At 38.3% G+C, this 17893-nt stretch overlaps 1 protein-coding gene across 3 annotated transcripts in view; it reads left to right on the top strand.

Annotated features, from left to right (window-relative positions):
• The first annotated feature begins 4130 nt into the window (after positions 1-4130).
• Positions 4131-17893, top strand: part of Mgat1 (alpha-1,3-mannosyl-glycoprotein 2-beta-N-acetylglucosaminyltransferase) — a 36849-nt gene continuing 23086 nt past the window's right edge. The window contains exons 1-5 of one of the 3 annotated variants that reach the window (XM_076177808.1): positions 4131-4224; positions 12466-12580; positions 13499-13626; positions 15801-15968; positions 16642-16851. In XM_076177808.1, coding sequence (XP_076033923.1) covers positions 13519-13626; positions 15801-15968; positions 16642-16851 — 486 coding nt within the window. In that variant the 5' untranslated portion in view covers positions 4131-4224; positions 12466-12580; positions 13499-13518. Of the gene's footprint in view, positions 4225-4736; positions 4856-12465; positions 12581-13498; positions 13627-15800; positions 15969-16641; positions 16852-17893 lie in introns of those variants that run through there. The other 2 variants (XM_076177809.1, XM_076177810.1) reach the window with 2 other exon arrangements.

Below are 17893 nucleotides of genomic sequence, written 5' to 3'. Positions count from 1 at the left end.
ATATCGGCATTCTGTGCCCATGTCTCACGTTGAACAAAAGTGAATATAAGATTCGGATTTTGTTCTTTTTGCACGAAGATTGACAACGGTATTAAGCAAATTTATAACACTATGGGTCAGGCCAGTCGTATTCTCTCTTTGCAGTTACGGTACTTTGGCCGGTTTCCTCTTCTACCCTTCCTGTGTGATGACGTCATGTCGGTTCTGGAGAAGCCGCAATCTAAACCAGGTCAAGAAGACAAAACTAAACTATTGACAACAAGTAGTTGTGTTCACTGCAGTAACCATATCAAATAATCAATCAGTGACGGTTACTCCTGTTGCTACTATTTTAATTACACAAAGGGTGAACTAGTAACTAATATGATAAAAAAAAATCACAGCGAAGGATATGTTAACTGCTTCCTTTCACGATAGAAGACAATATATGTAGAATTTTATTTGCTGAAAATAGGCGACTTGAAAATTCGTATACGTCGCTTATTGTCGAAAATAATCGCGTAAAGTATCTAGGTTGGACATGTGAATGCTATCGTTGAGACCATTTATTCAGCTAACTTTGGGTTTACTGGCTTAAGACAAGAAAATTATACTCACAAAAAATATTAGATTATGTAGAGACGTTCAGGAGGTATCGTTTGACACACACACACGCACACACATACACACATGCACACACAGACACACGCACACATACTCACGCACACACACAGCTGCGCTGTGAAACGTTACTCTAACTCTCGTGGGCAGGGAATTGGATGTGTGTGTACGTGTAAGATCACTGCATTACCCATAGATCGGTCATATGAGCTCTGAGCTTTCTTCCGGGAGGGTAGTAGCTGTCGATCACGAGTCCAATACGTGATCCAAGACCATGGTGAATCATGGTGAATCACACACACACACACACACACACACACACACACACACACACACACACACACACACACACACAAAGGGAGAGATACAATTTTGTCGCATGATAAAAACCCCTACTAACAGGTGTGAGTGCGAATACGATTAGATGGCCAAGAGAATACGCGACATTAATGATACTGAATAGCACCTGACGCCTGTAATTCACCTGATTCCGTTGTGTATGTGTGAGTGTGTATTTATTCAGCTAAGTAAAGCAATTAGATAATCACACACGCACGCACGTACACACACACACACACACACACACACACGCACACACAGTCTTACTACATGTTCACTGAAAGAAAACATTGTGCCACTTGATTAGAAAAGGGTAAATGTGATGTCAGTTCACAAGGTAGAAATAATGAGACACCAAAGTATTATAGACCGGTATCACTGACTAGCATCATAGTGAAAATATGTGAAAAGATTGTGAAAGATCAGTGGATTAAATATCTTGAAAATACGAACATTCTGACAGACATTCAGTTTAGCTTCAGATCTGGACGGTGTGTATCGAACCTTTTAAGCTTTTAGTTGAGAGTGATTAATGCACTGTAAGAGAAGGGTGGATGGACTGCGTGTACCTCGCCTGGTAGAAAAAAAAGGACGGCAATCAATGAGACTTTCTAATACATCAGTAGAAGCAAATGGTGTCCTTCAAGGCTCATTCTTAAGACCCCTATTATTTCTGATAATGACTGGGGACATAAATATCAAAGCGAAAAACGCCAGTCTCATATTTTGCAGGAGATAATGGAATAACTCTCCATTACGACACACAACGATATGCAACTTTTACAGGATGATCTGAACAACGTCTACACCTGTACTAGAGACAACCTCTTTCAATAAAAGCAAATCCATCATGTAAAGGTATGGTAGACAAAAAGAACTCCAGGATAACTACCACTTAACCACAGAGGGACCCATACCATAGATGCTGGAGATAACACTAGGGACCTTGGCATTACTCTGAGTGCTGATGCAATATTCACATGTCACATAAAATCAATGATCGAGGCTGCCAAACGACTATGTGGATGGATTTTGAGAACATTTCGCACCAGGGAATAGAGATCCATGATAATATTCTGGAAATGCCTTGTAGTATCTGAGCTGGAATATTGCTGCCAGTTGTGGAACCCTACACATGTTCGGGAAATAGAAGTGGGGATAATACAGAAGAGCTTCACTTACAAAATCTGTACAACGAGTGGCAAAAACTACTGGTAACGACTGGAAGTAACTTACTCTGTATTCACTACGTCATATTATGTCTGGAGGGTCCCCTAAAGGCCATGTCCCCAAAACAGGAATAATAACTCTAGGTTAAGGGTGCCCATGCCTAAATATGTCACCTTTTCGATACAAAACAGTGTCTGACATACCAACCGAAATTGCTGGAAACATATTGTTATCTACCATCTTTCAAATACTGGGGGCACATTTTAAAATACATAAAAGGTCACACTGGGGAGGTAAAATCAAAGAATATTATGAGTGCTATTTTTAAGCCATGTCAGATTGAATGTATGTAAAGTTCATGGAAATATATTTTACTTAAAGGTCGTTTTTGCCTAAATATGCAATTCTAGCTGTCATACAAAGTTACACAATATGAAATTAACACATATAGTTACACAACAAAAACTGAGTCTTTAAGAATAATTTTTAACACAAAAAAGTAGACTATAATTCATTTCACATATTCTTAACAGAATCTTACGTTTATAGCAAATATGCTGAACGGCAGTTTTCTTTTTTTAGTGGTCACTGAAAACGATAATCACTTAGGATACTCAGAACCTTTTGTGGTATCATGGTATGACATTTGCATTTTGCCTAAATTTAAGTTTGAACAGGCATGTAGCTGAACGTAGATCGTATATTTTGTATACCGATGATCTATAATTTACGAAATATTGAATAATGTATAGAATCAAAGTAATGACGGCACCTAGCAAAGGATGCAACAGCTAAACGAGAACCTGTATGTGTATAACTATATAACTATATATATATATATAACTATATATATATATATATCTATATATGTATATGTATTTATTTATATATATATATATATATATATATATATATATATATATATAATATATATATATATATATATATATATATATATATATATATATATATATATATATATATATATATATACACGAGATTCACAAATCGTATTCTGTTGCGGTGACATACAAAACTTAACAAAGGAGGTGACGGTTTATCTATTTCATTATTTTCTTAGGTGAGCCCGGGTGGATTTGAGTGCCGGAGAAAAGTCGTTGGCGTTCCATATTGGTACACGTTCCACTGGTTGTCCAGTCTTGTCCAAGAACGTGCAGGAGGTAGTACCAAAAGATACAGACCAAGTAACTGCTAGATCAAGTCGATACAGTACGGAACCTTCATAAAATTGGGACGCAGAATACTTAATATTCCCCCAACACAAATAACCAAACTGTGTGTAGCATGACCAACTTCTAGAAAATATTAGATGCACCTCCAGCCACTTCCCGGCTGCCACAAACTGCCCCATTACGACGAAAGAGAATAGACTCGCTGTTCAGAGATAGCGTGTAGTTGAGGTCGTTCAAGGTATATATCAAACTAAGATCTTATTCTAAACTAATCGTACATGAATCAGGCTATGAGCATCGAATCAGCAGGTGTACTTGATGATTGATAAGGCTACCACACATAGCTTTCTTACAAGCTAGAAAATAGAATCGTCATGTTCATTAGAGATTGTGGCAGTCGTAGCGGCATAACGTGTAGCCGAGGTCGACCGACCAAAATTCCTATAGGTATGTCAAGGTAAGATCTCATTCTAATCGTACACGAATCAGGCTATACCAGCAGGTGTAGGTTATAATTGTTACAATAAGGCTCTCACGTAAACTTGGAGTGGTAGCTTTCATTGGTTTTCAGATAATGAAACTTATGACTCGATGCTAAATTATCATGTCTAAAGTTAACAAAAAATAAAAAATCAGAAAAGTGAAAAGAAATTTACCAGGACAAATATAGTCATGATTTCAAGATTTGACATGCTTTCTCTCAAAAACCTAGGTAATTTTACTTTCTTCAAATAATGGCAATGATAAGAGCATCCTGATTGAATTTTTGGGTGAAATTTAAAAATACCGCCCACCAAAATGTGTGAGGCAGCGCCATCTCCCGTTGCAGTTTTACACCCAGCTGACAAGTACAGTACAACATCGACTGTTGTTGATATTGCGGTGCAGGGCCCACGGTCCGGGTGAACTTTCTCCTAAGTAGGTAGGGTATTTCGTAGATTTTGCCTGGTCACGTTCAGAAAGGTAGTTAGGATTACACATGAAGTTATGCGTATTATTCCCTGGTGTTTTGAAAGGTAATACAAGTAAATATTGAATCGAGATAAGGTTGTGATTTTGTAGTGATGGTTACAGGAAATTTTTACCTCCGAGCTATTGCACGAGTTCATACATCTCGATTGGAACATTCCTGGAAGTAGTTTTTTGTACAGCCCGGAAGCTTCATATATTAACAGTGATAGTAATCGTGGTTTCTTTTTTTGTAAGGTTGTACAAAATTCTATCGCGTTTTAATTAGTTACGAAATAGATAGCAATACTTTCCAAACTCAACATCGTCAGTGATTCCATATGAGCAGTAATTTATGCAATTTATACACGAGTTATATGGTGCCATTCGTAATTTTGGTAATTAATACGGTGTTTTGATTTGATAATGGGTACTCCCCTCGAATGCGTTATTCAATATTTTCTCTGAGGAATTCCACTTCTGGCTCATTGAAATTTATTTGATGTTGCAATTCATAAGAGGTTATATGAAAAGGAATTGGAAGATTTTTTTTATGAAACAAAAAAATATGTAATTAAAAATTCATCACTGCAGCTTCAGTGAGGGTAAGTAGCTTATTATTTTGACAATTCAGTGAGAAAAAAAAAATCACTGAAGATTACTTATTCATCCCCTTGCATTTTCAACAAGTCAATTGGCATACTAATATTTTACTTAAAGTGGCATTTATATTTGACACTGAAAATGTAATGGAACACAGACATAGTACTGGAAAAGGCCTGTGAATCCAGCTCTGGTTCTTCTTGACTGTCAATATCTTGTAGTCAGTTTAAAGTTTTGATTACTACAAATATTATCAAGTTTGTTTTCAAGTGATCTCACAGTTCTGGCTTCATGCAGATTTGGATAACATTTTCCAGTTGTTCAATACTGTACCCTAACACAGTTTTTATTTAACTGTGTTCTGTTCTAATAAATCTTCGTGGCATGCCCCCTGGTTAGTTGATCCTGTCTCAACACAAAACTATCCTTACACACTTCTTGATCATAGACAATCACACAAGTTCTTAAATGTCTCAATCTCCACTTGATCTCCTGGCAGTTGGCAGCCTGAGTTTCTGTAGCCTTTCTTCATAACATGAGTTTTTTAATGTAGGCACCACTCTGCTTGAATGTCTGAATATTTTCATTTGGCTCCACCTTTGAGACACTTAAAAAATTGAACAATTTAAGAATAAAGAACAGAAACTTGTGAATGATAAATGTAAACTGTAAAACAAGATAAGGAAACAAGGCCTGTTTGAGAAGGATACATGGTTATATGCTTGAAAGACAGCAACAAAAATTAAAGAAAGTAAGGTATCTCCAGGAGTTTTACCTGGTACATATGCCCTATCAATGCTGTTAACAGGAAATGTTTACGTGTCATGAAGTTTGGAATTTAATTTTTTTTTTCAATTTGAGCAGACTACCAGTTCCATAAAAAAATGAAACCTGATCAGAAGGATTGCCTTCTTAGATAAAATATTTTGATACAAATTACATATGCAATATTGTTCACAGTTGTAATTAAGATTTTGTGATAATATTGTAGTGCCATGAGCACATACAAAGAATAATTCATTTATATGATAACGACAGAATTATACATTTATCGTGACACACTCCAGATTATGCAAGTGGGTAAATGTTTCATAATTTATATAATATTGAAAAGTAATAAAGAAAATTGAAAAGGACTTATGTACACTTGTCTGCAATAATATTTTTATATGCTGTCTGTTGTATTGTTCCATGAACAGTTGTTTGTAGTGCAACAATATAATTAAGAAAATTATTATTGTTACTTAAAATCTTAATAATTGGCATTGGTTCTTCAGCCCTGCCATAGATCTATATTTTTGAAATATATAATAAAGCACTGTGAAAAGAGATCCCTTATGAGGACATATTTATCTAATTTTTATATATAGAAGAGACCCACATTGGGTACCTACAAGGGATGGTCTCGTATAATCAAATAGAATGGTCTTACCACTCTGTTTCTGAACCCACAGCAGTCTCTCTTCACTTGGGAGGTGTGACATCAAGGTGCTGACCTCAAGTCTCTGGAATAAGCCCAAGATCTCGTAACAGCTTTGACCGTTTGTCCTCCATCTTTGCCTGTATGTATGGCTGCCAGCTGGAGCCTGCTCACTTCTTCCTACTCATCAGTGACACAAACAATCTTGCTTTTGTGCAGCTTGACATTAGTCTAATATTTCTTCCCAGATATGGAAGTCCAATGTCTGTTGCCACCTGCTGTGGGCTTGAAGTCAGAAATTTAAGGCAGCAAATGTTATTATGGGTAGACAGGAAATGGGGACCTGTCTTTTTCTCCATCAGTCATACTTAGCTTTATATATGGTTTTAGCTTGGCCTATATCATCATTTTGGTTATTCTAGTTGGCAGACACCTGTACAGAAAACAGTTTCTCAACATACTTTCGGCTTCTGGTTTGTTTCGATTTGTGCCCATGGCCTTGTGACAAGCTTCCTTTACAATCAAGATGTTGTCTTTTCAGTCTTATCCTCTTCATTAATGTGAAGATGAAATTGTCACCTTTTACTCTTCATTCTTTCAATGATGGTAGACATTCTTTGTCAGATTATAACCTCCAGTGGACCCAAACTGTATACAAATAAACAAAGCCCTATGAATCAATACTTGTTCCAGTAACAGATCCATTGATGGTGCAGTGTGACAAGTCAATAGTACAGATAAATTGAGAGCACATTCTCACCTTTTCATCACTATGGCATGCAGCATTAATTTTGTTCAGACCTTGATTGGATGGTTTTATTCTACTGGAGTATGGATCCCATCTTAGTAAAGTTGTTGTGAAATAAACCTGTCAATTTTTTATATATGCCAAAGAAGAGCTATGGGAATGGCAGGTTTATAGGCAGGCAAGGGTGCAGAAAGGGAGGGGGTGGGGCATTTGCCTTCCATTTAATCAATAATTTGGCAAGATTAATGTCTGTTACAAAAATACTATTTCATGTTCTGATTCCATCTCACAAATGAAACTTGTATTTGTACCAATCTTCCTAGCCAATTTTGGGGGAGTTGGTAGATAAATATATGGTACCAATGGCTTTTATTCCCTTACAAAGGAAGTAGCCAGGGTCAAAGGCATAAATCCACTCCCACCTATTTCATCCCCACATACTCCACTCCCATTCACCACTCCTCTCTCCCTCTTCTTGGCTCCTAGATGATGGGTCATCCCTGCATCTCGCCTACTGCCTTGGGTCAGAAGCAGTGCAGGAAGACACAGCACATCCATGGCAAGGTGCTTCATTTAATTGGCGACCCCCCCCACCATCTCCCCACCCTCATGCAGAAAAAGATGATTGGGAGAAATCCCCTTGGGCTGTGTCAAAGCATCATTCACTCGTACTCCCTCACCCCCCCCTCCATCCCACCCACTCCTTTCTATGCATCACAGCATCACCTACACATGACCACCCTCCACCCACCCCTACCCCATGTCCCCCCCCTCTACAACGCCTCCTCCATCCCATCCATCCATTTCATCCTTGGTCGCCCTCATGTTCACTCCCTCCACCCCCACCTTACACACTTCCTCCCAATCTTACCTCACTCAACCTCCCCATGTGTCCAGACCATCCCAACACTCCTTCATCCACCCTATCCCCTAACTCCTCCACCCCAGCTCTCCTCCTCACCTCCCCATTTCTGATTCCCTCCAGCCCACCAACCCCCACAACACCTCTCAGGCATTTCATCTCAAACACATTCAAACTCCTCCTCTCCTTTTGGTAGCTTCCTGAATATTCTTATGACGTGCTCCTTCACAGACTGAAGAGCTGTGCTGTGCTGCACTGGTTTTTGCCAAAGCATTGTGGTGGGAGACAGGGCAACCCTTCATCAATGAAGTGCTTTGATGGGAGAGGTAGTTCAATGGATTTTGGTTCAAGAATAATATTAGATCATTGTGGGAGTTTGTGTCATTGGCTCAAAGTAATGTTGGAGGGGACAGTTGGTGTTTGTTAGCTCTCATGATATGAAAAGGTGGAGAAACTACCTTTGAAGCTCATAGAATAGGATCCTGGGCCAAGTCTAGAGACTGAAGTGACAGTCACATGGTTTTGAAGTAGGGCTGCACAGGGTTCTCTCAAACACCCAGCCATTGTTCAAGACCATCATGGCTCCTGTCATGTGCCCTTAGTATATAAAAAAAATATTCATTATAGCAATCTAAGAAATATAAATGCATGTACAAATATTTTGAATTTTTTGTACTTCTCTGGTGAATTTGAATGTCACTACACAAGACATGTGATCCATTGCCTCTTTAGGAAAGTAATTAAAGTATACTAATTTTATTTTATATATGCATGTACATGTGTATCATAGATACATAGTACATAGATCTGTAAACTTTTATTCATTATCATACTCCAGGCTGTAACCAAGCAAATCAATAATTGTATGGTAAATTTACATGAATCCAAAAGGTTCAAGAAACAGATTTTTGCCCCAGTTGCAATATCTGGAGTTACTAGTACCACTCCAGTACTTGTATGTATGACATGTGAATGAATTATTCTTCATGTGCTTATATTGATACATTGCATTGTGAATTAAGATTAATAAAATGACCAAAGATATTTGGTGTTATTTCCACTCATTGCCTGTGTGAAATAGAAAATGGACTATCGTAAATGGATCCTTCACTCAAAATACTAGAACAGTTTATTTTTTTATGAACAGAACTCGTAAAATTTAATAAGTATTGTATGTGAAAACTAAACAACCTAATATCATCCTAGTGAGTGGTTAGGTGGCCTTGGAGAAGTTTTGATAAAATTTGTAATGCAAAACTTGTTCTGTATTATTGGAATTCTTTGGATATACATTTGAAGTGCAGTACATCAGTATAAATGACTCGTAAAATGTGCTGAAGGGTCATTTGCTTTGTTATGACATATCTAAGGGATGAAAGACGAGTACCGGTACTTGCGACTATTGGTCATGCAAGATGGTCGTTAGAAGGAACAGATACTTTCTTTGGTCCAACTTCTAAACTACCCTCTGAAATTATAAACGTACCAGCAATTTTCGCGGTACAGTAACTACAGTGCGACATTTTTTCGGTGGCGTGTCAAGAACAATTTTTATTTCGTGGACTGTATTATAAGTTCCGTTCGATTACTGGATAATTAAGATTAAGACGAATTTGTTACTATGTAAACAGTGCGCTGTGTTCGATCTGTATCGCCGTAGTTTTTGGTAGTTTGTAGAAATATCACTAGTTTTTTATTTGTATTTTCCCCTCAGACCATACTGTTTGAACATGACGTTTTTAGGTTTTGTATGTTATTAATTAAATATGAATATTTAAACATAACCACCAGTGATTTTACATCTCACATGCATTCATATGCATTGTAAAAAAAGTATTGATGATGGATCGATGTAGTGAAACTGGGCATAGTTGCAGAAAATTGCTCCCTATTTCAGACGTCAGTACAGTATATTTCTCAATTTATTTTTTATTTAATATCTTCTTGTATATACAGAGAATTTCAAGTAAATTTGGTAACAACTTGTTATTCTGTTAACCAGAAAAAAAAATCGGTGGGTGGAAACTGAAATAGACAAACGTTATCATTCAACATTCCTCGCATCTGCAATAATAATGATAATTTTATTTGGCATTGAATCAATAAACATGAAAAGCAGATAATGAAAAGAACACAGAAATAACAATTGCCGAGGATAACACAAAAAAACATGTAAGCTTATTTGTGTACCTGTAGACACCGTTCATATTTACATGAATTACTAAGCAAAATCGGAGTACTGAATCAGGATAATGCGATGTACCGAATATTCTCATTAGAAAAAAAATCCGTAGTAACCCGTTACCAGTAATGAACTACCTAGAAAAAAACACCCGCTCTGTTTTCGTGGGAGGGAAGAAAAGTCTGTTGGAAAACGAAATGATAGTTATGTATAAAAAGAAGTTATTCCCACTGAGGTGGAATGGGGGGTGAGGTAGTATGTGTGAGCAAAATTTGACGCAGCCCAAAGGGATTTCTCCCGTCTTCTCCTTTTATGCATGGGGGGACGGAGAGGGGGGGGGGTCGCCGATTTAATGAAGCGGCCTTGCTGTGGATGTGCTGTGTCTTGCGACACTGCTTCTGACCCAGGGCAGTGGACAAGGTGGAGGGATGACCCGTCATCCAGGAGGTGCTAAGATGAGAGGGAGGGGTGTGGAGTGTATTCATGGATGGAATGGGTGGGAATGATTTTATGTATTTTCCTTTTTGGCTACCTCCCTTGTAAGGGGGAAAAAGCCCTGGTATATGTATGTATGTATGTATTCCCACTGAACACTTTTGGGATATTTGTTGGGACTTGTATCGTGGCTCAGGACCACGGATGAGAATTGGATTCACCACTTACAGCCTGAGTCGAAAGAACAATAAAAACAATGGAAGCATCATGGATCTCCACCTCCAAAGGAGGCCAAGTTGATCTCTGCAGGGAAAGTGATGGCTTCCATTTTTTGGGGGATTCTAAGTGGGTGCTACTGGGGGATTATCTGACAAAGGGTCAGTCCATTACTGGACCATACTATGCCAACTTAATAAGGCAGTTGTGAGAGAAAATTAAGAAAAAAAAAACTGTGTGGAAATTTGTCATTAGGGATGGTTTTCCATCAAGACAATGCACCAGCACACAAATCAGCCATGGCTCTTGCAATCATACATGACTGCAGCTTTCAGCTAGTTGAACATCCACTCTGTTCACATGATTTGGCTCCTTCAGACTACTATTTCCCAAGATGAAAAAAGAGTGTAGATGTATATTTGGAGGACCAAGACTCAAACTTCTATGAAGAGGGATCCGTAAACTCCATGTCTGTTGGAATAAGAGTGTAAACTTGCAAAGGGGTTATGTTGAAAAATAAATGTATCAATTTATCATGAAATGAATTTTTATACCTTAAGCACAACATTTTTAATCACCCCTCATACAACACCTACAGACCATCTACACCATGATACAAAAGCCCTCTTAAGTCAAGGATCACTTTGACATGAGAAGCACACAAACACAGCCCACCCACTACACTGCATAGCGGAACACACATACCAAGAAACATCAAAACACCAAACTTATATCACACACAATATTTTCTTCTCTTACTCCTTAATTGCTAGACACCAGCCTCCAGAAGCATATCCATAATCATATTGGTCACTGCTCCATAAACAAACTGAAAGACAACACATTGTGTGTGCCAGACCCCTTAATATCCTTCCCTCTAAATCCACTCTCCCTGGAGAGGACAGAGGCCCCCTGGTCAAGCAGTGTCATATGACATAGATGTTGCAGCACCATAAACAACAAATTAATTGATCAAATCCAGTTGGCTAGACTGTGGTGCAGTCATCATCCAACTCCAAGTTACCAGAAGAGGCTGGATGACTGCATCATGGATAAATGCCCAGGATCACTTCACCCTATACAACACATTATGGAGGACTGCATTGTACACAATCATGCTCACTAACAACACAATATATACCCTATAAGGGATTTGTGGGAAAACTCCATTCCAACCATGGTGTTCCTCAGGGAGATGGGACTGCTTGGCCAGACAGTTTAGGGAATGACAACAACAATGACCACCATTAATCACCATATGCTCAAAACACTTTCCATAGTATTACTGTGTATTTGTTAGTATAAAAGTCATCTTGCACAGTGTGACAGACATGTTTGGAGCTTCCTCAGTGTCCTGGTAATAATCCCAGGTTATACATCCAATGTCATCACAATGTACTAAATGTCCATAACTTCTTCGTAAATATAGTTTGATTGAAAGGACATACTTATCTTGAGGTAATGGAACATGTGAAAGATTATGTTCCCAAGTACTCAGGAATATAAAGGATTAATTCTTCTAAAATTAATTTTTGTACTGCAAAACTATTATTATGGCACTACTATGATTATGTTCTTAGAACTTTTGATATCGATTTGATTTTGGAAGTAATTTAGTATGCATTTATTATATCATGGAATGAAGTGACATTTTACATTGTAGATTTGATTTTGGAAGTAATTTAGTATGCATTTATTATATCATGGAATGAAGTGACATTTTACATTGTAGATGTTATTATTTTCTAGGGCCCCAAATGATGTAAATAAGTGGGTAGCCAATTTCTGATGACCATTTCTCAAGGATCCTTTGACTGCGTTTCATGGAATATGTTTAAGGACAACATACACCGAATGCTGAAAGGTAAGTATGGAGGATTTTAAGTCAATAGAGTAGAACAGGTGCCTGTGTTGGGGAAATACTGTAATTTTTTTCTTCTTCTTTTCTCTCCGATATATACGTACCACCCTTCACCAAAATTGGTTAATAAATTTGTGAAATAATCCATAATAATGGAAGTATGTCACCTTTTGCTGGCTAATATGGTTAGAAGATTTGGTAAGCTTTGGTGTCACTGAAGGTTCTTATATCTGTAAATTAGATGTGAATATTGATAATAATTGTATCAAGTCTCACTAAATGGTAACCCACTACCCCAACAGTGACAGGTATTCCTCAGCCCCACCTATAGGCCTCTTGGAAGAAATTTTGGGCTGTATCTGTGTTGCATTAATGTGGAACAGTTTGTATCATCAACTTGTAGTAGTAAAATCACTTAGATAAAATGTTGTAGCACATTTGTAAATAATAATCACGAAGAACCCACAGTCAGAATAAAAGTAAACTTTAGAAGAAAATGTAACTTCTATATTTTGGCTAATAGCAATAGCCCTATTTAGGAAAGTATTTTCCTGAAGAGGGCTATAGCTATTAGCCGAAATATAGAAGTTACTTTCTTCTAAAGTTTCCTTTTATTCCGACTGTAGGTTCTTCGTGATTATTGTAGTAGTAAAAAGAGGGGAACAGTTACTGGTTGTCAGCCTTCCTTATCTGAAAAGATGGAGGAAATATATTGGAAGAAGAGTATTGATGATATCTTTTTCCTTTGTGGGACACAATAGCACAGCTGTTAAGGCTTAATAGGAGTTAGTTCTGAGACAAAAAGCTTTTGTTAGAATGAGGTTTAGAAAATATTTCACTATATTGAAGGTTCAAGTAAATTGGAAATTGTAGTTGCATATTAATGCATGAGTTTATTGAATAATTTTACTTTGTTGATAGGGATGTGACAGCACAGCAAGATGCGTCATAGGGAACTAGTGCTGCTGTGTGTTGCGGCTATCTCCACATGGCTCCTGGTCACCTATGCACTAATTGCCCAACAACCTGCCAGCTTGGTACATAGTCAGGTAGGTTTCTCCAACTCTCAAAATGGGGCGTTTTGTTGTTTGTTTACCTTAGTGCAATCCTTAATATGTGTAACATGTCTCCAATGAATTGAATATTTACAATGAAGTGATGAAAGGTACAGTAGAAGCCTGATTTAATGAATCCCTATTTAGCAGAAGCCCAGATTAAAGGAAGTTTAAAATCAATAGCAGAATATATCAGTCTATTGGAAACAAGATCGCTAAATTGTGTTTTTCTGTTATCTGGCAGTTTCACCCACTTTTCGCCCTCTGTCACTTCGTCACTTCTCTTTGCCCTTTTCATCACTTTCTTCACTTTCTCCCCCTTGTTTTCTCTTTTGTTATCACTGTCTTTGTTTCCCACTGTTTCCTCACTTATGGATATAGCCACTCACATATTTTAGTTGGTTGGCCATGTTGCCTCCAATCATCCAACTTTGTCAAGTACCATGTAGTTATAATCTTCTGACCAGGAGAATTAAATATAAAGTTATTCCATTTGTATCTCTCTTCAGTTAATTCTTGTACAGCATGCTCCAAAGAAAGCCCCTGAAAGTACATATGCAAGATCCTGTGTGAGCTTTGCAGTGACAGTGATTTCTTTAGTCCAATGAACTTTAACTTCATATTTAAGATCCTCCCCAAAGGGCGTGATCTTACTGTCATGAACCAGTTGACTTTTCTCCACCCTTTCACCTATCAGATTCATTGTTACAAATCTAAATGGCAATATTGTTTACTTAAACAATCTTAAATCTCTGCATATCTCACTTAGGTTACAAAGAATACCATGTCAGCAATTCATTTGAGCCCCTGGCTATTGTTTACATGTGAAAATTTTATTACCTACACAAGACGGAAAGCAAGTGCAACTTAGGCAACTCGCTTGCTATATTGTTTTTATAAACACCTAACCCATAAAATGTAACACTGGCCTTCTACCCCTCTTTCTACCAGCCTCTTACAGGCAGTTCATGTGGTGTCTTGAATTAGGAAACATATTTCTGTTTTACAGAGCATTTTCCATTAGTTAGTGGCAAAACCTGTAATGGAATAGCCCAGTCAAGTGGAAATATGTTTGCAGCATATTCTGCTATCACACTTTCTGGTGTCCCTCAACCTACTTGCATAGCATTGCTCACCGCATACACACTTGAACTGCTCCACTGCATTTCACTTCACTGCAAGCCCATGTAGTGTGTGTTATGTTGTGAAGTGTTGCAATGATGCCCAAGACTACTGAGAAAGATTAAGAGAGTGAGGCTGTCTCTAGCAACAAAGCTGGAGGTCATTGGCATATTGGAAAAAGGAGAAAACTATGTACAGCTTACATAATACTGTACAGCACTGTAGATTTTTACATACATTAATGTAATTGTGTACACTGCTGCTATGGTATGTTTTTCTTCTAATGGCCAATGGTGTTTAGTGGAAATACTTGATATAATGGAAAATTCTGTTAAACAGGGCATCAATAATGAACACCTGATTTAGGGGAAAATAAATTTGGCATACCCTCCCTTGGCTGAATTAGTTTGCTAAATCAGACTTCTACCAGATATATGGAACAGTAGTTATACAAACTGTTATGGAAGCAAGACCTGTGTGATGGACAACAAAATAAGGAATGATAAAGTTTACCAAAAGTACTTTGGTATAGATGGGATTGGAAACAAGGAGTGAATGTAAAAGGTAGATAAAGGAAACTAAGAGGAGTGGAGTGGATGAAGTCATAAATGCTTGTGGTCAGGTTGTTAGGCAAGTGAAAATGTTCACAAGTGACAGTTGGAGAAAAATGTAGTGATTATTGAGGCTTACCTATTCCATGAGAGAGTGCACTAGGGATGAATTTGTAACAAGGCTTGGAAAATGATAAGCAATCTTAACATAGTTCAAGTGAGGAGTGAATGGGAAACACGTCATGGGAGGGAAAAGGCGAGGATGCTTTCTCATGCTTATCCATCCTACTGTATGGATAATGGTTGATTGGATGGGGGGAGGGAATGGATAAAATAAATAAATAAATATATAATAATTACATAAGTATACCAATGGCCTTTTCCCCCTTGTAAGGGGTTGGCTGAGTCAAAGCATGTCTTAACTTGCAGAAAAAAGAGAGAATTGTATATGATAATCCATATTGTATGTGATGTCCATATATGTATTCTTTCCAGACCTCAAGAAATTTGGCAGAGCAACTGGATAAATTAGAGGAGGAGGTAAAGGACCAATCAAACTATTATCGCACTTTGTTGTCCAAGCTACAGGCATTAAAGCTCCACAGAGAAAAACAAACTAAAAAAGTTGAGGATGAAGACAAAACGGAGCCAAAGCAAGAAAAGGTGAGTTTCTTTATCCCTTTGCTACATTTTAACTTTTACGATTATATTCTAGTCCTATTTCAAATACTGAGCGGGTTAGGGCTTTATTACTTGTGGCGAAGGACGAGATGATAACAATTTGAATCTTGCTTGGGGCGAGTTGAACTAAAGGCATGGTTCATTAAATTCCATGCTACAAAGTCCACTGTAAGGGGCACCATCCTAGCCTCCCAATAGGGAGGAATTTGTGATGTTAAACCAAAACATCATTACCATCATCATTGTTTAAAATACCATTATTTATATGAAGGAACAGTCCCTATTGACAAAGAGTACATCTGACTCGGATAACCCGTTTACTACATTTTACTATCTATGTATGTACCAAAAGACTTCTTCCACCTCATAAGGGAGGCATGCACCCACCCACTTATCCCACTTCCATCCATCACCCATTTGTATCTAATTCTGTTTACTTCTACTATATTTTACATCTTGTAAAATTATTTTAGTCACATTTGATAAATGTATTTGGCCTGGTCTGGAAATCTGATGTCAGTCCATCAGGTCTGCATTTCCATATAGAGGTGAGGATGTTAATGGGTTTTGAAAGTGGATGGTAGGTGGATTCTTGTAGATGTCTCTCTCATGGGTAATGAATATCCAGTACTCTAGTGAGTTTGTTTACTCGCAGGTCTACAGTAGTAAGCTTACAGAAGGCGAGGTACTTCCAGTTCTCCTTATAGCTTGCAACCGTGAAAGTGCTGTAAGAAGGTCTTTGGACCTCCTCCTCAAGTATCGCCCAAGCCAGGAGAGATTCCCCATCATTGTGTCCCAGGACTGTGGCCACAGACCAACTAAACAAGCTATCCAGTCTTATGGGAATCAGGTGACTTTGATTCAGGTAAGGATTGCTACTTTAACTTTAGAGGTATCTGGGAGGTGAATGAAGTCACAAGACAAAAAGTACTGCATTGGCACACTAACATTCAGCTTGTCTACCTCTGTTTAGCAAAAAGCATCTTCACTCCCCCCCTTATAAGGGAGGTAGTTAGCTAAGGCATGGGCCCTTGGAAGGCTACATTCCTTATAAGGGGGAAGAAGCCTTAGGTTATAGATATTTCAGTTTGTCACTCTCCACTAAAACTATTAGCACAGAATCAGCCTGACACCAGGTACCAGTGACATTTCACCCCATACTATACAACACATTATGGAAGACTGTATTGTACACAATTACACATGCCAACAACACAATATACACTATAAAGGATTTGTAGTTGTAGGGGACATGGGCCTGGTTGAAGGCAGACCCTGGAAAGTTTTGTTAGATTATTTATAGTTGGGCACCTATGAATCAGATAAATAAGCTTGCTTCTGGCTGCAGGAAAAGCAGGGGGGAGGAGGAGACAGTGGCTGTCTATAGCAGTGAAGTCTCTGTGCTAGAGGTGGCTGAAGATAGGTTTCTCAGTCCCGAAGCCCTGTCCTTGGTGAACTCCCAATGACCCCTTATATTCACTGGGATCAGGTCATGACCATGGCATTAACTGTCCCTTGGGATACGCTCAGCACAGCTGGGGGCTGCAGGTGTTCCAGGAGACTCGTTTTATCTGACCCACTGTTGCGGGTTGGACTTCAAGGGCCCATTTGTACGGCCCAATGCAGCCAGGTCATGACCTGAGGGCAGCCAATGACTGCCAGGTGTTCGGTCCCTGGGGACCTCCTGAGGCACCAATGCTACTTATGTGTCGCCAGCAAGGCAACTGTGCCAAAAGGCCATCCTTAACTATTTCTTGGGAAGTGAACACATTACAAAAGCAAAAGAGGAGAAAGACTTGGAGTGTTGATAAAAGACAGCCTGTCACCTGACAGACATACATACATATACCAAGGCTTTTTCCCCCATACAAGGGAGGTAGCCAAAAAGGAAAAGGCATAAAATCATT

The sequence above is a fragment of the Oratosquilla oratoria genome, chromosome 41 (assembly GCF_046742065.1).
Source record: "Oratosquilla oratoria isolate Oo_2021 chromosome 41, ASM4674206v1, whole genome shotgun sequence".
Taxonomy (NCBI): Eukaryota; Metazoa; Arthropoda; class Malacostraca; order Stomatopoda; family Squillidae; genus Oratosquilla; species Oratosquilla oratoria.
Note: the sequence above shows the minus strand (reverse complement) of the source record. Positions and strands in the feature narration are given on the sequence as shown.